We start from the raw sequence: 21,683 nt of genomic DNA on the forward strand, positions 1-21,683 counted from the left end.
ATGCCAAGGAACTGTCATCCAGGAGCAGTGTGATCCAATCATAATTTTTGACTGCCGGTCTGGGTTCCTTGAAAAGCATCACCAAATAAGTTTCTCCTCTTTCAAGGGAAAGCTTGTGTGGTAACTGACTGTCCAGAGAGTTTTGCAACTATACTTTGTTGTGATCAGTTATTTTTTTAATCAAAAAACTCACTTAACACTAAGCTGGTTATCTGCCATGTAGAACAAAGGTGCACTTATCAAACAGGAATAGGAATTTCTCTACCCTTCAAAAATATGGGTTCAGTGCACATCTTATCCCACCCTTCATTTGGAAGATTTTCTGCCTACAAATAATGGTACATGACTCTCAGTTCTGTAAGTGTTTTGTAAGAAGATGGAAAACCACAGCCCAAGAGCTAGAAGAAGATGAAGGCAGGTGGGTGATCAAGGGTGTGATTTCATGGTCTGTGGACTTCACCAGAAACCTACATTTTGGAATCTCTGTCCCTGGATTTACCACGCTGTGCTCTGTTCTGGTACTAATTGCAGTAGCAGGGAGAATAATTGGAAGGAGGCTCATACATGGGAACTCTCTAAGGTGATTGTTTTTTGAGGCCCCTGTCTTCTAAAACTATAGCTTCAGGCGCTGATGTAGAGGGTAGGGTGACATAATAGGATTGCAGATTTAGGAAATGTGAGTATTTGGGTCTTTCCAGGAAAGAGCTATTACAATTGAAGGATTTTTTTCGTGTTATCTAGAGCAGTGATTGTATTTGAAAATTATTTTTCACTCTTCATGTGGAAGATTTAATTTAGCTGGTATGTGTAAGAAAATTCTTTTGACAGCAGCCCTTTCAATTTGTCTGCCTTGAAGGCACTAATGTGCAGCTGCATGGATGGTAATCCCATCTGTCCAGTGCAAACTGCAGAAGAGGATCATGCTGAAATGTGGTTAAAGCAAGCTTTAGCTGTGACTGCTGCATGTTTCCACCAGGCGTAGTGCTCTGAGGAGATAAGCAGTATGCTGTTCTGGGCAGCGTTGTGGGAGAAGTGCTGGGAAGGGTGTTTGAGTGTGGATGAGAGATCAAGATGTGACAAGGTGGGGGGGAAAGATCTGAATCTCCTGCAGTTGATCAATTGCTCCTGGGAAACAATTTAAAGTACTTCTAACGAACAAAACTAAGAATTTCAAAACTGGGCAATAAATTTTTAATTTTGACATATCAGTAGATCATTTTATCTGGGGCCAGAATTGACAAGACAATGGCCTAACAACTGGCTTTAGCATCTGAGTGATAGTGCTGGAGCTGGGGGAACAAGTCCCGTGATCAGAAGGGATTTTGTGCCCCTGGAAATGCTGCATTTAACTAATGGAGTGGATTTAGCTTGCTTCTCATTGCATAAAACAGATTGACGTTTTTCAGCTTTTCAGGCCTTATTTTCCATTAACCGCTAATGAGGGGTTGAGGAGAAATCATCATCCAAACGTCAACAACTGCTGTTGGGGGAGGTGTTTGTATTTCGCCTACGTTTGAAAAACTGCTGGCTGCCGCGGCCTCTCAGTGTGAGCGGGGCTGATCTCTGCCCTTCTGCCCTCCGGGCAGGCCGGACGGACGGACAAGGGGAGGCCGCGGAAAGGGTCGGGGGCTCCGCTCACCCCTTCCCCCGGTCATCCATCCCCTGGTAGCTGCCGGGGGCGGGACAGGGACTCCGCCAAGGGAGGGGGCCTCGGTCTGCGGAGCAGGAGCCCGATGCTGTGGCGGGGGTCGGCGTCCGGGACTCCCTCGAGCCCGGGCCGGAGGGCCCCGGGGGTGGATACGCCGGTACAGCAGGGAGCTCGGCGCGGTGCCGGGGCGCGGGGGGCGCTGGCCTGGTGTCCCTTCCGGGGGCGGTGCCGCGGGCGGCGGCCCCAGTAGGGCTGCAGGGAAGCGCCCGCCCCTGCCACCCCCGGCGCGGTAAGATGGCGGCCGCGGCTCAGGCGCTGAGCGGCACCGGGCTGCTCCTGGCCGCCGCCGCCCTCGCCCTCCTGGCCGTGGCTATCGGCACCGACTCCTGGTACGAGACGGACGCGCGGCGGCACCGCGAGCGCTGCCGCGGCTTCGGCCACAAGCGCAGCGACCCGCCCGGCTCCATGTCGGCGCCCAGCTCGCACCTGCCGCTCCGCGCCCGGCCCCCGCGGGCGCTCCTGCCCGGGCGGCCCCCGGCCCCCGCCCCAGCCGCCGCCGCTTCCGCCGCGCTGGACTCGCACTGCGGCCGCCGCTTCAACTCCACCGTCTCGGGGCTCTGGAGGCGCTGCCACCGCGCGGGCTACGAGCCGGACAGCGAGGAGCTCATCCGGAAAGGTGCGGGGGCGGGGGGCGGTGGCGGCCCCGCCGCTGTCCGTGGTGCTGAGCGCGTCCCCGCCGGGGCGCCGGGTCTGCGGGCGGGGCCGCGGCTGCCGCTGCTGCGGCGAGGACGGGCCGGCGGGAGAGCGCGGACGGAGCCCCGGCCAGCCCCGTGGCTCCGGGTGTCCCTGGCGTGCGGGAAGCGGCGAGCGTGGCCCTGACCCTATCCCGGTTTTGTGCGCCTCCCTCTGCTTAAAATGCTGCAGTGCTGGGTGGAACCATGTCCTCGGAGAGCCCCTTCGGGGGCCCAGTGCAGGGCCTGACTCTCGAGTGTGGTCTCGGTGGGCGTCCTCCTAATCCTGGCACTTTCTTCTTATTGAGTGCTGAGAAATGTGCAGTATCGTTCATAGTGCTGTGATTTTTACAGCAAGGTGAAAGGGACCTGTTGTTCCTCTTCTAGCAGCGGGGAGTTCTCATTGCCGCAATAGATTGCCAGGCTTTTGTGGTGATGGATGTCACTCAGGGTCCCCAGGGTGACAGAAGAGAAAGCTGTGGATCTTCTACTATTGTGGCACATACTACAAAGCCAAGCAGGCCACGAAGCATGAATAAAATTCCTGCACTTGATGGTACAAATAATGTAGCGGGCTGACCCATGAAGCCAATGGGTTACGTATGGTTAATGATAGATAACAGCATTTACTGTTCCCGCAGGTACGTATTAGCACAGGAAGAAGAGGAACTGGGAGAAGTGCTTCCATTGAGGCACAAAATGGAAATGCTATCTTAAGAAAACGAGTGCAGTTTTCGGCTTGGCTTCCAACTGTGACGCCAGTCCTGCACAGCAGAGGCTGGATAGACTGGCACTGTGAATCTTAGCTCGTCTTTGTCCCTTCTTTCCAATGCACAGCAGTGACTCTTACTTCTAGAAAGTCTAGTGCTGTGTGCTTAGCTTCTTTCTCCATTTAATCTCCTAGGATTCTTTTTATGTGTTTTCATTTTTTTATTTCCACGTTGAGCTCCTTTCACTAAAAGGCAGCTCTTTAATTTCTTCCTATTAATTGTGGCTGTCATGTAAAATATTTATCTATTGTTTTGCTTCACATCAAGCAAAATGCTTTCAGCTCCCATTGAGATTAGCTTAGATGGGGGGAAGGAATGGGAGGAATACTAGTTTGGTCCTCAATACTTCTGTTTCAGAGATGTTTTTCCAACACCTCAACAGTCAGAGTCTGCTTTCTACATGCACGAGGGCATTACAGGATGGTGAATTATCTTCCTCAGGGTCTGATGTGTAAAACTGTAAGGACTCTAAATCCAAAAGGTTTTCTTTCTACTTTATTTCTTTTTTTTTCAGCTGTTCTAAAAACAGACCTTACCTTTCCCTACAAGCCTTGCTTCCCTCATATTCTTTGCCTATTAGGTCTGCAGTTGCTACTATAAAGATTTATGTGTCATCTTATAGAGGGAAATTATTAATAATAGTTTTGATAGAACAAGATCTTTAAATAGATATGACTCTCTTATCCCTTCCCCTGACCTCCTTTACTAGCAGCCTTTCCTTGTTCCTGCTGTGTCTGTCTTTTTCTCTGACAACTGTGATTAAGCAGCCTTTTCCAACTGACGGTCAGGTGTGGCTGCGTCTGAGTTGTTCTCTCAAGCATGATACTAGATCTAGGCCTTCCAAAAAGAAAAAAACAGGTGTTTTTTCCCTGATGTGACTGAAGATCACTACTGTGCACCTCTGAAAGTCCTACTTCCTCCTTGATTTGCATTAAGTTTTCAGCTATCTCTTTGATGATGTGTGATACCTTCTTATATTCCTAGTATTTCTTAATTTGTAGATTTTTATAGGCTTTTAGTGACAAAGGAGTAAATTCTTTTTCTCACACTCCTGTGGTAATTTTGGTTTGGGTTTATACTCTCCATTTTCTTACTCTCTCTAGAATAAGATTTCTTTCTGTGTCTATCTTGAATTCTGAATAAATTACTAAGTCCATAAATACTCTTATCCATTTAGATAATTGGATGGATTTTTAGTCCTGTATTTATTTGCTGCTATTTATACAAAATGGTTCTGTGGAAACTTTCATACTTGAGCATTGTAGCTAATGATGCATATGCATGCATCCATTTATATATCTAAAATAAATATTAAAAAAAGTAAAATATATTTACTTCATATGTTTAAAATGAAAAGGCAGAAGTCAAAAAATGTAGCTCAAAACTGAGAGGTGGGAGATGTTTAAACTTAAGACGGGAATGATGTGTGGGATTTTTCTTAAAATGCAGAATCACCATTTTGGAACTGTGAAAAAATATCTTTTTTTCATTTTAAAAATACAATTAAGAAGGCAAAAGAAGAAATAATGTACAAACCACATGGGAGAAATGGAGATTAGCAGTCAGTAAGAGATAGCAGCCAGAGAACTGAACCACTTGATGGGGAAATTACAGGGACCTATGTGTGTAAGGAGGGACTCTATGAGTGTAAGAACTTGAGTAATACATCATCTTCTAGCCTATGCTACGTGGATTACACATTGGATAACTGGTGCTACAACAAAAACCTTCTGCATGGAGTATTTTTAAGTAGTGAGGTCTTACAGGGATTTATTATATCCTGTTTAGAGGTTTTCTCTACCTATTGGAATAAAAAAGTGTTGCTTACAAAATGGTGACAGTAGAAAATGATTAGTTAGGAGAGATCCATTCTAACAGGCTGCTTTGGATAACTTGGTGGGTTTGAAAAACATGCATTTTAACATCACTAAATTGAAGGAAGTAAAAAGAAAAGGTTCATCACTGTTGATAAACTGGGGATTTTATTGCTTTTCAAGCTTGCTCTGAAAGGTCTCTGGGATGGGACTGGTACATCTCACATAGACTGGGCAGAAAAGATTGCCATTATGTAGCTGAGAAAGTGAGGAGAACCACTGGATGCTTAAGCAGAGGAACACAACAGTTTGTGGCAGTAATGAGGCCCTTGAGAGAAAACTGCTCAGTCCTGGTGTCCGTACTGTTCCTATTCTTTCCAACTGATGATAAATTGGAAGAATTAGAGGATTGACTGTGAGGTCTGTAGACGATCTACTATAGTGGCATGTTTAATAAACTCAGTCTGTTTGGTCATGGTCCTTGGTAAGTATGATCTGTCAGTAAGTGTGATCTGTAAAAATTACCATGCTATCTTAAAGGAAAGTTGATTTATTTGATCTGGTGGCCCTTGGGTGCCGATGTGGACAGAGTGAACCCATAGCTGTGATGCTCCTCACAGTCTTGGGCAGAAATGGTAGGAATACGCCAGGGAGCTTCAGTGGCCACTTAGTCCTGGGCATAAGGGAGGGGAGGGCCAGACCTCATGTGGTAATGAATTGTTAACTGCCCATGGCTGCTCATGGTCAGGAGAGGGTCTCTCCCAGCTGTGTGAGAGTCAAACTGCTCTAAGATAGGACTGGGCCACATAGCAGAACTGAAAATGAGAACCCCTCATTTCCTCCTTGTAACTGGAACATAGGCAATAAAGAGAAGAAAACTCATGTTTCAAAGTTGGAGAGAAACAAAAACTAAATTGAGAGAAAGTCAGGATGCACTGAGCCCAGGATTACAAACTGAATGTATCACAGCAGGCCTGCATCTGTGTTTCCAGGTTTCTGGCGGTTTAGGAACAAGGGACCTGTGCTCTGCCTAGGTATCTAGCTATTTTAGCCAGCATCTTCTGATATATCCCAGCCTTCATATTCAGTCAGGAGAAAGGACTCGTTCAGGGACACTCACATGTACTATTTTGGGTTGTGTGAGTTCCAAAGGCTGTGGGAGGGGAACCTGTCTGCATTTGTAATCTTGAAGGGTAAAAAAACCACATTGAGGACAAGGTGTTAGAAACAATGTTGGCTGTGAGAAGGCACAGGCATGTAGTTTGGCCATTAAAGTGTCAGTGTGACACTGCTGGATGGAGTTCATTGCAGTTCATATTTATCTTTTAATCAAGAAAATTGCACAAGTAAAATGCACATTGTGCAATTTTCACACTGTTCTTTTAAGACCCCTTAGAAATGCTGGGATCAGGCTGTCTATCTAATCTTTTTCTTGTACATGTGCTTTATGGTAAGCTAACGACATGAGCACCTGCCCCCTTCTGTCCTGCATTCTTAATTTACTTGTGTGCCAAAAAATACAACGCTTACTTACTTGTTGATCACCACGTGACTCTGTTCTGTTCGAGCCCTTGCCTGAAGGCAAAGGTTTTAATTTTGGCAGGCTTTCTTATGGTGCTTGTCTCACTGTATTATTAAAAAAAAGGGAAATCACTTTGCTAGCAGGTTTCTGAAATGGAGGGCAGGATGCTGTCCCTATTCTATAGACTGCAATTTGAGGTATGTAAGGGATCAGGTCAAAGGACTTATTAGAGTACCTTTGAAATACCTTTGACTTCACAATAATTTTGAGACTGCAGACCTGATTTTGATTTTTACTTTTTTTTTTTCTTGAGTACTTAGAGAACAAGGTGTTATATGACTTTAAATACAGCCCTGTGGAGTACCTGGCCATAACTGAATGCATGGCGTCTCTGCAAATGAGACCTAGAGATTGTCTCAGAAAATGGGAAACATGAACTAGTGACTGCAGATGCAAAATCTGGCTACTGAAGATTGCCTGGGTGCATGTTATGGTTTTCTGTGAGAAAGTGGGTAGGTATTCAACCGAGAGATCCCCCTCACTGCTTCCCAGATCCCCTAACTCTTGCCTGCCTATTTCAGCTTTTTTAGCAGACCTACATAGAGAAGCCTGTCTTGTTTTGCTTATGGTGACTCACACTAGAGTGGGTCCAGCCTCTGCTTAGAGGGAAATGGGAATCTTGTTAGAAAAATGGCTTGTGCTGGTGTAGTCCAAAGGCCATCACCAAGCCTGTGAATTAGAGATCAGTGCTGAGCAAAAACCCTAAAATTTGTGAACTCCTGAGCTCTTTGTTTTGCAAACTTGCTGTTTTAGTATAACTGTATGTGCTACCTACATAAAATTAGCACTTTGAATTACAGGGAAGAAAGGAGTATAATTTCTAAACCAAAGGCAGAATGAATTGATATTCAAAAACTGCTGAGTAACCAGGTTTATATAGGAAGGTGAAGAGATTTTAGTTTAAGTTTACATGTTAAACTCTTGGAATTATACAGAGCAAGTATTTTTCTCAGTGATGTTTTAGCTGAGGAGTCCATAGCTTTGATCATGAGGGATGTACATCTCTAGTCTTTGCTTTTTCTTTAATGAAGTATAAAAATAGTAATCCTTGCTCTTATGAAAAAAGACTGCTTCGTGTATGCTACTTTTATAATCAGAATATGTAAGTGCATAGATCATATTTTAATGAGTCCAGTGCATTGTAATCTGAAATCTGGTGTCATTAGTTTGTTCTGAATACATATTTCTCTACAACACATGTAAATCATGTCAATATTGAAGTTGAATTCAGTCAGCAGTTACAATGACATTTAATTAGATACTGTGATGTGCTGCTTATGGCCTAATTCTTAACTTAATATCTATAGCCTTTGCAAGTGAACTGGCATACTCTGTCACTGGGTTGTCTTGCTGATCATTTGCTCAGGCGGCTCTAGACACTTGTCCTAAGTGCAAAGAGGGAGCTCTGCTCCACAGCATAGTGGAGAATGGCTTAAGGTGAAGGGCAGAACTCCATGTATCGTGTCTCCCTGCCAGCGCTCTGTGGTGTTGGGGAAGTGTCAGGGAGTGACAGCAGGGGAAGGGTGTGGTGGGAAGCACATCTGAGGGTGGGGGCGTGCTTGAAATGGGGGGAAACCCAGATCACCTTTCCCATCCTGGCCTGATGGCTGGATTGGCTGGGTCTCTTGCGTGCAACTCCTAATCTTGTGAAACAGGGGTTTCCTCTTTGCAAGTCCTTGCAGAAACCAGGTCAGTACAGTCCCAGTAAACATCGTTAGAGAACAAAATCATGTTTCTCATTGCTGCGGGAGCTGCACAAAGCCCACTGCTTCTCCTGGGTTTTCTGGTGTCTTTTACAAAGCTGATCACTGAGTTTGCAGCTCTATGCTAGTGATTGTTCACCAGCTTAATTAGCTCACTGGCCAACTCATTGGTTTTGATTGGTTCTTCTGCCCCAACATTTAAATAGCAGTAATGACCCTGTGATTCTGTGATTCTGTTTAAGGGGAACTTTTTGTACTATTTAGCTCTTTTATCTTTCTAGCTGTTCAATTCTATCCCACCATCCATGTTTATTCTCTCCCATTTTCTGGACTGAAAGTCCCTTTCAAGAAGAGCATGCTTGTATGTTCACATTTACATGTGGGGTACACTTTTCTTTAAGCTATAGTGGAAACAAGCCTACCTGGGTACTATTGTTCATTGAAAATAAAGCAAAGACTATTGGGCTGAATTCAAATGATTCTCCCATGCAGTTCACTTCCCAGCATTCATTCAAAATTTTCAAAGTGGTTCAACTCTGTCTTAGAGACAAAACAAGTCTTCTTGGTACTTAGACACATTCTTGTGTCCTGAGACATCCCATAGCAGTTCCTCTAGGAAGCTTCTGGAGATGTTTTTGGTCACTGTCCTTAATGTTTACTTTAGCTATTGCTTCTTGGAGCTTCCCGGGATCAGCACCTAGTTTCTTCTTTGCTGGTGTTTCTTTGTAGCAGGTTCCCTCCCTTCCTAATCCCAAAGCCTTTGAAGTAAACTTTTGAAACTCTTTTTTGGTTACATTTGCTCTGTTACTGAACTAAAGCTTCCCCTGTGTAAGTTCTACTGGGCCAGCCAACTCAACAGCAAGTGCAAGGCACAGATCTTTCATGCTGTTTCACACTGATATTTCTTTTACAGGAGTTATCCAGCGCTGCACTGCTGTGAAGTACCACTACACCTCCAGCTCTCTGCCTCGCAACTTGCCTGTCAACATCACAAACACAATCCGGCAGGATGAGTGGCATGCGCTCCGTAAGTAACCCAAAGTAGTGTACAAGACTGTTTGGATTACTTCATGCCTTAAAGCGATGCCAAGTGAGGGCTCTGAGTCACCTGGCTGTCACTGGGCTCTAAGCATAAATACACATTTATTAGTGAGGAAGTGCAAGCAGCCGACAGTATAATTGGAAGGGGACGTGAGGTTTGGAGGGTCTTAAAGCTGTGAATTCAGGAATGCAGGTGTGTGTGGAGTGTGCTGCAAGGTGGATCTGGGGACAGACAGGTCCTAGCTGGCTTACAGCAAAGGTGCTGCATCACTGTATAGACCTTGTTGCATTTTTCTGTGTGCACCTGGTGACCTGGTGCAACCCCCTGGTGACAAACTATTTTAGGGTACATCTCCGTTTGTCCTTTCAACCTCTTGTTACTAGCACCTGACCCACAACCTGCCTTATGCCCAAGTCCTTCCCACACAGATAACTGACCTGTAGCCTGTGACTGAGAATCATTTAATCAGTTTTTTCTGCTCCTGCTTTTCTGTTTTTTTTTTCTTTTTCTATTGCCTCACATAATTCAGCCTAGCCCCTGTCATGTGAGAGTCCGTGCCAAGGAAATCTTATTTCAGCTAGAAACTGAACTAGAGGAGACAAGAACAGCAATTTTACTATGGATGACTAAGTGCTCTTCATATCACTGGTACCCAAGCTTTTTTTTAGAGCTTGTTACTGGAGTTGTTCCCATAATACTGTACTGATCTTCTGTCTGCTTTGGTCCTCCCACTATTCCTCTTTTCAGTTCACGTTGCCTTCCATGCACTAGTCCTTTAGTTCTCTTCAGTGTCCCCTCTCACTTCTTTTGTTTCTATTTTCAGCAGACATTCCTCCAGCAAACTCTATCTCAAAGAAAGACACTACACCAAAAAAATAAAAAAAGCCCCTGCAGTATTAGCATAGTGCTGAGTTCATAATACACCCCTTCTATCCCATGTTGGGCAAACTATCTCAAAGAAGCTACAGGAGGAGGAATCCATGGGTGAAGTATAAACTTTAGAACCAGTAAATCTACATCTGCCTGGACTCTCCCCTGGCTGTCCTGTCTAGGTGCCACCATCTTCATGTCTTCTTTCTTGCTTTTCTCCTTTCTCTTTCTTCAGATCTGCGGAGGATGACAGCTGGCTTCATTGGCATGGCAGTCTCCATCATCCTGTTTGGGTGGATCATTGGTGTGCTGGGCTGCTGCAAACAGCAGGAGCTTATGCAGTATGTGGCTGGGCTGCTCTTCCTAATGGGAGGTGAGGGCCTTTTGCTTCTGCTCCTCAAGTTACCACATTCAGTATTACTGGCTTGTAAAAGTCAAATTAGCCCACAGCAACCACACGAAGCAGCAAAATTATTTAGTGCAGCAAACCGTCAGCACAGTGCAGTTACTACTTCCAGCAGTGGGCAGGATCTGTGATTGCATGGGTATTTGCATGTTTCTGAGTAGACCCCAATGTATGTGTATGAGCCTTCAGCTCTAGAGAGCTGGTGTGTAGCCCCACAGACCATGTGCACAATGAGCACTGTCTTCTTTCATGCTCCAAATGTGCAGCCTGTGGCTCCTGTCAGACAGCTCAGCTCAGTTTTCCCTAGGGAATCATAACAAACAAACAAACAAACAATTTGATTTGGAGCACCTTTCTGATACTCAAAGATGAAGTGTAATGATGAAGTCCAAACCCAGCCAAGCCTGGGAGAACATTGGTCCAGTGATAAGGACATGAACTTAGTGCTTGCCAGGTGTGTTAAATCTGTTTGTCCTGGCTGGGAGCAGACTTTCTGAGTGGCCAGAGGTTTTTCTGAAAACCTTTCTTTGATTGTTCAGCTTAAAAATTGTCAGTATTTTATCTTCATTTGAAAGGGACATAGTAGCAACAGGGGCCTCTGGTGGTCTAGTGGTTAGGGTGCAGGACTCTCACCACTGCGACCCGGGTTCGATTCCCAGCCCCCCGGGCAGATGGAGCTCGTTAGCCCTGTGAGGCAATCCATCTAAGAGAAGGTCACTCTAAACAAACCTACGTTCTGAGACCCTCACTGCCACTGTCCGAGTTTCACTCGGCCCCGGCAGATGAACCTCAGGATTAAAGGGTGGGCTCAGTTCAGCGCACGCTGTGTCTCACCTAAAAAAATCCACTGCACAGGCTCGAAGGGTCAATGACCTTTCCCAAATCTTCGCTCGCGAAGACTGGCCATTATTATTATTAGTAGCAACAACAAGTGTACCAAAAGGGTGAGGTACTGGGTGAGGTACTGAGATGCTCCAAGGGTGGGGTGCGAACAGTAAATATGCAATTTTCAAGTATGAAAAATTGCAAATTACCTAAAAGCCAGACCTGCTACCCTAGAGGCCCAGTGTCAGCATCTATAATGGCTACAAGCAAGGAACTTCTTGGTTAACAGCATCTCTATCACCTGAAAAAGTAGGTGTGACGCTGGTTTGGTGTCTCTTTTGGGGTGGGATGTGTGGGGAAATCTTCCCTTGCCATAGACAAGCCTTCTCAAGGAGTATTTTGAAGGCTGCACAAAACCCACCCCGCTGACATGGTGTGATGCTAGAAAGGCTGGAAGTTAGGCTTGTGCTGTCCTTGGTAATCTTATGTGCTGCTTAACTGCAGTTTCCTTGGGAACATTTTAGTTTCTTTATTGCACAGCAGTGAACGAGTAAAGTATTGTAAGTGGAAGAGGTAGACTGGGTCCCCTTCAAGTGCTTTTGCACTTAGTGCAATGGGCATGCTGTCAGCAGTAAGAGCTGTCATTAGTATTTAGACATAAATGTACAGCTGGAGAGAATAAAATGATCACCTCAAGACTAGTGTACCAGTGCATATTAGACATACTCGAGTGCCTTGCATCATGTTTCTTATGATTTTTTTCTTCCTCTATATAGGTGTTTAGTGAATGTGTAGCAGATGACAAAATCCTGGGCATTCTCTATGGGCCTAGGGTACAGCTGGCAGAAGTATGGGTGTTCCTGGTAGAAACCAAGCAGTGCTGCACTTGCAGCCCTGGAATTCAGTATTAACCTTCTATAGGAGAATCTGCTCGGGTACTGTCTGGAACCTGATGACATTAGTCGGTGAACTATACATGACTGAGTTCAAAATTGCAACAGAAGGTGCTAAGACAATATTGGTTATTTGTGAATCAAGGTATCCTGCAGTCCTACATATTTTCCCTTTTTTTTTTTTTCTCTGCCTTATAATAAGAATGACTGGTAGGACTGAAGAAAAAAACCGAGGGCAATTCTTGATTTTGAAAATTCATGACTGAAAATACCTAGGGTTAAAAACCCAGTGCATAATTAACCTGTCTGAGGGCAGTGTAGAACCCTCTTGCTTTTCTCCTGCAGGTACATGCTGTATCATCTCACTCTGCACATGCGTAGCTGGGATCAATTTTGAGTTATCTCGCTATCCTCGCTACGTTTATGGGCTGCCAGAGGACATCAGTCATGGCTATGGCTGGTCCATGTTCTGTGCCTGGGGAGGGCTGGGCCTCACCCTGCTGGCTGGGTTCCTCTGCACATTGGCCCCATCACTCAACACTTCCCGAGCATCCGTACAAAAACCCAGACAAGAAAACGGGGCTGTGTGACCCTGGAGGAAGTGAGGAGAGACTCTGGAAAGTGCAGCCTGGGCAGAGCTGTGGGTTAACACCAGGAAGAGGTGGCATGTCGGCACGTGGAGAGCAGTGCCATAGCTGTTGAAACACCAGCCTCTGGGATGCTGCTACAGCCTCCAGTCGCAGACATGGACATTGCAAGTAACTCCAGGTTTGAATTATGGGCAACTTGATCATTGATGGTTTAAGGGGGACAGTTCTTTCAATTTGTTTTTTTTCTGTTTACAAGGGATTAAGTCCAAGGCTGTGTCTTTTTTTGTGCTGTTTTTTGAACTGTACCTCCATGGTCCTGTTATTGTCCAGTTGTAAGGGATGTTTACGCACCAACTCTATTGCTGCAGGTCTGTGTAATTCAGACCCAAATTAGGGCAAGGAGCTAAGTGAAGTTGGCTTGAACACTTTTGCAACAGGCGTGTCTAGTGTTGGCTCAGGCCATCCTTTCCCAAAAGAACCTTGATCTAAGCCGAGGTTTAGGCCAAAGAATTAGCCCATTCTTAGTATTAATTCATTTAAATCAGAAACCTGTGCTATTCTTTGCTGTGGTATCATCTATTTACTCACTACTAAAGCTGTTTTGAAAAGGAGCCAGCTGTAACTGAGCGGCAAGACTCCAAGAAAACTTACCGGCTTTAGGAAAGGAGGGGAAAGTTTTTCTCAGCTTCTTACACAGGTAAGGTTACTTATTTGGCTAACTAACATACCCTTTTTTTAATGGGGAGATGTATGTAACATGCAGCTTATAACTGTTCCACTAGAGGCCAGGGTATGTTTCTCAAAATATGTCACAGTTTGAGCTGCCAGGATCAACCTTCACCCTCTAACTATCTTGTGGGTGCACTCCTGTTCTGTGAAAGGAGATGAGTAATTCTCCCCAAGCTCAAGTAACAGTACTGCTAAAATAGCAGATGTACAGCCCCCTCTAATACTAACGTCCAAAGGAACCGCAATGTACTTTCCTCAGGAACGTGTGGCTTCTGCTCACTTCTCCACTCACCCTTTCTAATGTCAAATGCCTCCTGAGCAGTGTGTCAAGAACACGCATGTTCTGCTGGAACAAGATCCCCCTCCAAAATGACACTAAGGACCTTGGTACCAGCAGAAGTACTAGGGCTAACTCAGGAACATCAGCCAAAGTACTTTGGGGTGCATTTTTCTTTCGTTCATTGATTTTTTTTTTCCCCCCTCACATCCCTGCCCCTCTCCCAAGCGTCCAAAAACTGCACAGGTAAAGATGAGATGGCCAGCATTTGGACATGTTTACATTGTATTTAAAATACAATACAGTGGCATGTAAGATACTTAATGCTAAAGTCAGTGTATTTATGAGAAGTGTAATTTTTAAATGGAAGTTGTAATTCTCAACTGGCATTAAAAGTACTGAAAGACTTGCTCAGTGGATGGACCCTTGAATTCTTTATGACTAATCACCAGACTGATTCATCAGAGAGCTCACATACATACCAGCAATGGTGTTAAAGCTTCCAGAGTTAAGTTCAAACATCATTTATATGTGAATTGTGTTCACTTCTCCCTTGAAAAATGCAGGTTAGTTCAAAATATTCAAACACTAACAAAGCTGTAGAATGTTCACTGGCTGCACAGGTAGAAACCGGGGATGCTGTCTGAGCTGCAGCTCATCAATGTCAAAGAACACTTACTGCAGTATAACCTGCTGGTCCTCATCCAGAAGTAGCAGAGCAGGATTTAATCCATTTCTAACAGGACGGTCCAAAAGCAGCATAATGGGCACCATGGACAGGAGGTTAACCTCCCTTATACAAATGTAGAATCACCGAGCAAGGGTGACAGCCCCAACACATCACGGATTAGTTTTTAAAGGGAAAAAATGCTTTATTTTTTCCAGACAGAAAGTAAGTGATACAGTCCAGTCTAGTCCTGTCCTCTGCCAAGGCCACAACCTTGACTGGGCAGAGATCAGGCATAGTACTGCAGGTTGGCTTTTTTCTTTGCTTGAACCTCCAGGATTCCTTCCATGTAGTCCTCATGGGTGAGCTCCGTAGCTCCACGGCGGAGAGCAATCATGCCCTGCCCAGCGAGACAGTATTTAGAAAGGGAATGTGAGCACCACATCAGTTCCAAGTAATTACGCCACATTAGCTTTCACATTTCCCTCCCATCAGTGCTGGCTGCTGTAGAGGAGTACTTACCGCTTCAACACACACAGCCTTGCACTGGGCTCCATTGAAATCATCTGTGCAGCGAGCCAGTTCCTCATAGTTCACGTCAGGGCTGATATGAGCAGAAAAGGGGAAAAAAAAGTCTAAACATGTACCAAATAAAAAAAGCAAGGCAGGGAGTTTCCTTAACCCAACAGTGAGCTCTCAACAAGTGACTGCCAACTGCTTCTCAGCCCTGAGGTACCACTGTGAGTGACAAACATAGCCCCAGAAGGCCATACCTGACATTCATTTTGCGTGAATGGATCTGCATAATTCTGGCTCTGGCCTCCTCATTAGGCATTGGGAACTCAATCTTCCGATCTAATCGTCCAGAGCGGAGCAAAGCTGGGTCCAAGATATCAACCCGGTTGGTTGCAGCAATCACCTAAGTAGAAGTAGGATCATCAGTGTGAGGCACCTGGAGAACAGGCCTCTTCTCCCCAAGGATCCAACAAGCTTCTTCCCTGGACATCATTTCCATCCCCTGCTAGAGTGCCCTGGACCTCAGCAGCACTCCCTGCCAGATCCCAACCTTGACTTGCGTGTTGGGCTGGAAACCATCAAGTTGATTAAGCAGCTCCAGCATGGTCCTCTGCACCTCCCGATCACCAGCCTTCTCACTATCAAACCTGAGGACGAAACAAGGGTAAAACTATCAGCATGAACCTGACCAACCTGTCCCTATGTTTTCTATCACATCAAAAGACAGACTGACTGTAGTTCATAGTCCTTGGCCAAGGGCTTCCAAATTTCTCCTTGAAACTACAAGGAGTCCTACCATGATGAGGACTGCAACTAGAATAACTGTCAGCAGCACCTGAGTCTTATTCAGTCCTTAGAGCTGAATGTGGCTTATGCTGCCCAGGCCCAAGTAGTAAAGGAGGCTGAACATCTCCAGGTGCCTGCTGCAGTGATCACAAAACAGTTTTATACAGCAAGAGACTATCAGATAGATATCAAGTCTCATGAATGTCACTCGTGAGCTCAAGGATTGTGGCAACTGCTATGTGCAACTGTGTTTACACTCTTGTTTCTGAGTAGACCATGCTTTAAGCTAGGCTCCGCTCACATACAAAGAGAAAGGGAGCTGCTCCCAAGAGCTTTACAACATGGCCTACACCTCACCTTTTAGTGCCAATGGCATCCAGTTCGTCAATAAAGATGATGGAAGGAGCTTTCTCCTTCGCGAGAGCAAAAGCATCGCGTACCAGCTTAGCTCCATCACCAATGAACATCTGCACAAGTTGTGGACCCGCAAGCTTCAGGAACGTAGCCTGGGAAGTGAAAGAGAATCCTATACCTCATTTCTCAATAGGGTCAGTTACGAGTATTATAAGAAGCCCTTAATTAAAACAAGCAAGCAAGCAAACAGAAAAGAAAATCTCAGCCTTTGTAACACCCATTTGTATGTATGACCCCTCTCTCTTTGGAGGTGTTCATATTCTTTGTCAGGTACTATTCTACAGCAGCACACACTTTCAAAGGTTCCTTTTACCTTGGTCTGGGCAGCACAGGCTCGAGCTAAAAGTGTCTTCCCTGTTCCTGGTGGCCCATACATAAGCACTCCTTTGGGTGGCTGTATACCCAAATTTTCAAATTTCTCCTTATGATTCATTGGCAGGACAATGGCCTCCACGAGCTACAGCAAAAGAAAAACATTAATACATAAACCCATTCTTCTCCACAGATCCAGGCTGCCTGCTTTTAAATTGAATTTCAAAGACTGTTGTCCTCCATCACACCAGAAACTATACATTAAGTATCACCTCTTGGATTTGTTTATCCAGCCCCCCGATGTCACTGTACTGCTCTGTGGGCCTCTCATCCACCTCCATGGCTTTCACCCGTGAATCATATTCAGTAGGCAGAGTCTCCAGGATCAAGTAAGAGTCTTTGTTCACCCCCTGTAAACACAAGTGCTTTGCTTTTAACAGGCCCTTCAGATAGCAATTAATAAACATGCAATCAAAGATGATTTACTAGACCTCAGGGATGCAGGAATAACCAGCTTTGACACTGGTGCTCAACAAATCACCACAGCTTGGCACAGCGGACAATACCACAGTTAACCTACCACATTTTAAAAGAGTGGTCCAAATTACTTACAATACAAAAGACTAGGTTTAGAAAATTTACTAGATGATCTCTGAATTTTCAGCACCTACTTTTATGTGTAAAGAACACACATCCTAAACTACTTTTCTATACTACAAATATGACTGAACCCATAATATCTTTCTAATAAAATTTTAGTAAAGAAATGGTCTTGGGAAAACATGGGCAGATTTGTTTCCTTTCTAAAGGGTAAGACATATGCAATGTTCTCACTACCATCATATCTAACCATCACAACAGCATCACTCACCACCAGGTCTCCAGGCTTCAACTTCTCAGCATCAACCAACCCAATAACGGGTAGGAAATATGTCTGTAGGAAAGAAACCAAAGTAAGCAAATCCAGATGTACTAAGAGAAGGTGCTTTGCATCACTCCTCACACCTGGCTGGGGACATGGATCTTACTTGACGTGTGGAGGTCTTGATCACAGCACACTTGCCCTTTCTCTGGGAATCCAGGTCAATGTTTGCTCCATCCTCCTCCTGGTCATTGGGGTCAACATCCAGCAGCTGAAAACCAGAGTGAAAGACTTCATGAAAATGTAAACAGGCTGGCAGAATGACCCCAGGATTAATGCTTCTAAATTACATGGAGTGGGAGAAGTAAAACTTTCCATCATCCATCAGCAGTAGAATCCTGAAAGCATTAAAGCTCTCCTGTAAAAATCAATTTCTTTCTTTCCTCAAGAAGCAGCACACAACAATGCATAGAAAGACGCTACAAAGTTCAGAACAAAGTAGTAGCTAATGGCAGTGATTCCTCCTCCCATAAGCAGCTCACATTAAGTTTTAAGTTCATTAAGTTTTAAAACAGTAGTACAAACCAATCCCATTTTTAAAAATAGAAAACTATCAGCATTTTTTTTCCTATAATAAAAATTACTGAGTTACAAAAAGAATATGATGTAGTAATAGAGCCACTGCCTTTCATTTGTCACAAATGTGCTGTGTCACAAGTTTCAGAGAGCACGTACAGAATTTCACATGCCCAAGTCTACACTTAGTGGGGCTGTGTCACCCTCTGATAGCTGCTACATACAGATGAACAGTAGCCAAAGCTTAAGGAATGACCCAGACAAGAAGTGGGCAAGTGACGTGCACTTCCAGGTCACAAACAGAAAAACCTGAAAGTCCTGGCTCCAGAAGCATCAGTAGTTTGAGAATACTCCATGTCCTGTATCACTGCTGAGCTCCCCTCCCTTTCTCCCTGTCACTATATACTGCACACAAGTCTCATGTCACTGCAGAAGAGTCCACCACTCTCACCTCAATAACATTGGAGACAAGGTATGGCAGGGTTTTGTTCACTTTGATCTTCTCACTGTTCTCTTTGATCTTGTCTTTCATGGCCTGAAGCTCATGGGTCACTCTCAGTACTTCACTCTTCATGATCTGGAATTGGTACACAGAAAAAAGAAATAGAAATAGTATCAGAAGACAAGATAAAATTCATGTATTATTCCAAAAAGTAAACAGTTATAAAAACTAAAATCTTAGGAAACAGTGGGTGTAAAGGGAAATGTAATATAAAAAGAGCAAAAACCCAGAAAATTAGCCAAAATGGGTTAGGAATGCAGGCTGGTCTCTAATTAGAGAAATTCTTCCCAGTGTCACCTTAGTCTGATCAATGCATCAGCTTACTGGGTTTCAATGTGACCTAGATAACGATATGACCCAGACAAGGCAACTGTGGTTTGGTTGTGATTTTTTTAATGTATATGTACCCAGGTAACTACATATACACATGCAGGCATCCATATACACATGCCTATTTTACAGTTATGTTTTGTAGGGGATTGGAACTAGATGATCTTTAAGGTCCCTTTCAACCCAAACCATTCTGTGATTCAGCCTGGAGAAGAGAAGTTTCCAGGGAGACCTCATGGTGGCCTTTCAGTATTTAAAGGGGTCTTGTAAGAAAGATGGGAACAGACTTTTTTTAGTAAGACCTGTTGCAATAGGACAAGGGGTAATGGTTTTAAACTTAAAAAGGGCAGATTTAAACCAGATATAAGGAAGAATTTTTTTTACAATGAGGTTAGTAAAACACTGTAACAGGTTGCCCAGAGAGGCAGTGGATGCCCCATTCCTGGAAACGTTCAAGGCCAGGTTGGACAGGGCTCTGAGCAACCTGGCCTAGTTGAAGATGTCCCTGCTCATTGCAGGAGGGTTGGACTAGATGACCTTTAGAGGTCCCTTCCACCCCAAACTATGATTCTACTAACTGTAAGGGAAAAAACCTATAAGAAGTTCTGTACTCACCATCCAACAGTAAGTAAATTTATACTCAAAACTAACATACCCAATACAGGTATTCTGTAGTGCTGTCTGAGTGATGCCCACATGTTTTCCTCTCTTTACTGGTTAGTCATACAGTTTGAAAACACAGTTTGTGATCCCCACTGAAGTGACTGTAGCACCAAGAGGTCTCAGGAGAACTGGTCCCACCTGAATTGTTTCACAGGGAAATCCACTCTTCTCTGAGAAAGTATCTTTTTAAAACTCTTGATGCCTAAGCATAATACTGTGCTGTAACACATTCACAGGACAAAACTTTTACAGGAGCCAATACAGAATCTGTTACGTAAAAATGAAAAAAACTTATAAATTTGATTTAATAAAAAAGACTCTAGGAAACATTCAAGGAGAACTGCATGGGAGGATGCCAATAAACATTTTGCAATTATGAAGCTCTTACTATAAAATGAAGAAGGGTACTTTTACTCCTTACTGTATTCTGTAATTTAAAAATAAGACACACATTTACCTTTACTGTCCTTACAGAATAAGAAAGTTAATAAGTCAGAATTACTTGTGGAGCCTAAAGCAGTATAAGATGAAGTTGCTCTGCTGAATTTATGAAATATTTTATCTCAATACTGCTAACATCAGGCAGCAGACAAACGTATACTAAAGTTACAAGTGCTCTTTTATGCAAAATGAGTCTATCTTGATACAGGTCTATCTAGTTAATATCTTAATGAATAAACAAGACAAGAAGATGGAGTGTATTATCATGATGTTTGCAGATGACACCAAATTGATGGGCATAGTCTCAAGGGCAGGACTGCCACTCACAGGGACCTTGAGAGACTGGAGAAACAGGCACACAGGAACCTGACAAAATTCAAGGACAAATGCAGAGCCCAGTATCTGGGAAAGAAGTGCACCTTGCAATGACACAGGCTGGTGATTGGCTGGCTGGAAACCAGCTCTGAGGAAATGGACCTGGGGGTGTCCATTGACAGCAAAGTGAACAGGAGCCAGCCATGTACTCTGACAGTGTGGCAAACAGCATCCCAGGCTGCACTAACAGGAGTGAAGGCAGTAGATGGAGAAAAGTGATCAGTCCCCTTTACTCAACACTCAGTCCAGTTTGGCCCGCCCCATACAGTAAAGACATTGATAAACTGGACTGAGTTCAGCATAGAGCCACCGAGATGGATAGGGGACTGGAGCACAGCCCCTCTGAGAAGTAGCTGAGGGAAGTGGGCTTGTTCAGCTGGAGAACTACTGGGAAAGGTATTAAGAAGACTGAATCAGACACTTCACAGGAGTACATAGTGGATGAATGAGACAACAGACAAAGACTGAAACAAGAGACGCTCAGCCTCTGTGTAAAGCAAATCTTTATCCTCACGAGGTCTCTCAGGTGGCAGCACTGAACATCCAGAGAAGTGGTGCAATATCTGTCTTCAAAGGCTTTCAAGATTCAACAGGATAAAGCCCTGAGCAGCCTGGCTTACGGCTGACCCTGCTTTGAAAAGGAGCTCGGCCTGGAGGTCTTCTCAAGTCCCTTCCAACATGAACTACCCGATGATCCCACTTGTGTCTCAGGCTACAGAAGAGATCTCCCGCTCCCCTGTGCCTACGAGGCAGGCAAGACCATCCAAGGCTGTGTACAACAACCGCCCACTCAGCTTCCCCGGGCTTGCTCTCCCAGTGTTTCTACCCTCGAGAATCACCACTCCTCAATCTGCCGTTCTCGATCTAGTTAACCGCGTCTTACTTTCCGCTGCCCCGCGGCTGTGCTAAGCCCGCCCCGAGCTCCAACAGCGCGAGGCTTCCAAGGCCGGACGGCCCGGCCCGGCCCCGCCGCGCTCCCCGGCCCGGCGGCGGCCCCGGGCCGCTACCTTGATCTCACTGTCGAGGAGGCGGGTGCGCTGCACGATCTCCTCCGTGGACATCTTCAGCACCTCCTCGCCGACGCCGTCCTGCGGGGGCACAACGGCAGCGTCACCCTCGGCTCGGCCTCGCCCCAGCCCCATCCCCGCCGCCCCCGGTCCCAACTCCGGTCCCTCACCTCCGACTCATCCCATACCGACGCCATTTTTCCGCCGGGCTGCGGACGCGCACCGCGCGGCGGGTTCGGGGCGGCAGATTCCGCACTGCCCTCGCCCGCTCAGGGCGGGAGGCGGCGGGACGGGCGGCTCGGGGGTCCCGCGGCCCCTTCTCTCCCTTGGCGCTGCCGCCTCCCGCACCGCG

General features: G+C 45.3%; 2 protein-coding genes across 2 annotated transcripts; one reads left to right on the forward strand and one right to left on the reverse strand.

The window, feature by feature from the left end:
- The first annotated feature begins 1,934 nt into the window (after nucleotides 1-1,934).
- LOC108494268 (transmembrane protein 178B-like) lies at nucleotides 1,935-14,299 on the forward strand. The gene is made up of 4 exons (XM_017808610.1): nucleotides 1,935-2,324; nucleotides 9,162-9,275; nucleotides 10,396-10,533; nucleotides 12,630-14,299. The coding sequence occupies exons 1-4, from the start codon at nucleotides 1,943-1,945 to the stop codon at nucleotides 12,872-12,874; spliced, it is 879 nt and encodes a 292-aa protein (XP_017664099.1). The 5' UTR covers nucleotides 1,935-1,942; the 3' UTR covers nucleotides 12,875-14,299.
- A 428-nt stretch (nucleotides 14,300-14,727) lies between these two features.
- PSMC3 (proteasome 26S subunit, ATPase 3) lies at nucleotides 14,728-21,632 on the reverse strand. The gene is made up of 12 exons (XM_017808586.1): nucleotides 21,502-21,632; nucleotides 21,332-21,412; nucleotides 18,465-18,590; nucleotides 17,604-17,708; nucleotides 17,447-17,509; nucleotides 16,848-16,985; nucleotides 16,577-16,720; nucleotides 16,207-16,355; nucleotides 15,614-15,710; nucleotides 15,321-15,466; nucleotides 15,070-15,151; nucleotides 14,728-14,947 (listed from the first exon to the last, which is right to left on the reverse strand). The coding sequence occupies exons 1-12, from the start codon at nucleotides 21,526-21,528 to the stop codon at nucleotides 14,837-14,839; spliced, it is 1,269 nt and encodes a 422-aa protein (XP_017664075.1). The 5' UTR covers nucleotides 21,529-21,632; the 3' UTR covers nucleotides 14,728-14,836.
- Between the last annotated feature and the right edge of the window lie 51 nt (nucleotides 21,633-21,683).

Source organism: Lepidothrix coronata, unplaced genomic scaffold, assembly GCF_001604755.1.
Source record: "Lepidothrix coronata isolate B3197 unplaced genomic scaffold, Lepidothrix_coronata-1.0 Scaffold1, whole genome shotgun sequence".
Lineage (NCBI taxonomy): Eukaryota > Metazoa > Chordata > Aves > Passeriformes > Pipridae > Lepidothrix > Lepidothrix coronata.

Bases quoted from the DNA above. Each gene is read 5' to 3' on its own strand.
- LOC108494268 (XM_017808610.1), top strand. From the start codon at position 1,943: ATGGCGGCCGCGGCTCAGGCGCTGAGCGGCACCGGGCTGCTCCTGGCC. The intron at 9,276-10,395 runs GTAAGTAACCCA...CTCTTTCTTCAG, and splicing joins GGATGAGTGGCATGCGCTCC to ATCTGCGGAGGATGACAGCT. The intron at 10,534-12,629 runs GTGAGGGCCTTT...TTTCTCCTGCAG, and splicing joins GCTGCTCTTCCTAATGGGAG to GTACATGCTGTATCATCTCA.
- PSMC3 (XM_017808586.1), bottom strand. From the start codon at position 21,528: ATGGCGTCGGTATGGGATGAGTCGGAG. The intron at 16,356-16,576 runs GTAAAAGGAACC...TTCACTTCCCAG, and splicing joins CCTGTGCTGCCCAGACCAAG to GCTACGTTCCTGAAGCTTGC. The intron at 14,948-15,069 runs GTAAGTACTCCT...CTCGCTGGGCAG, and splicing joins AGGCTGTGTGTGTTGAAGCG to GGCATGATTGCTCTCCGCCG.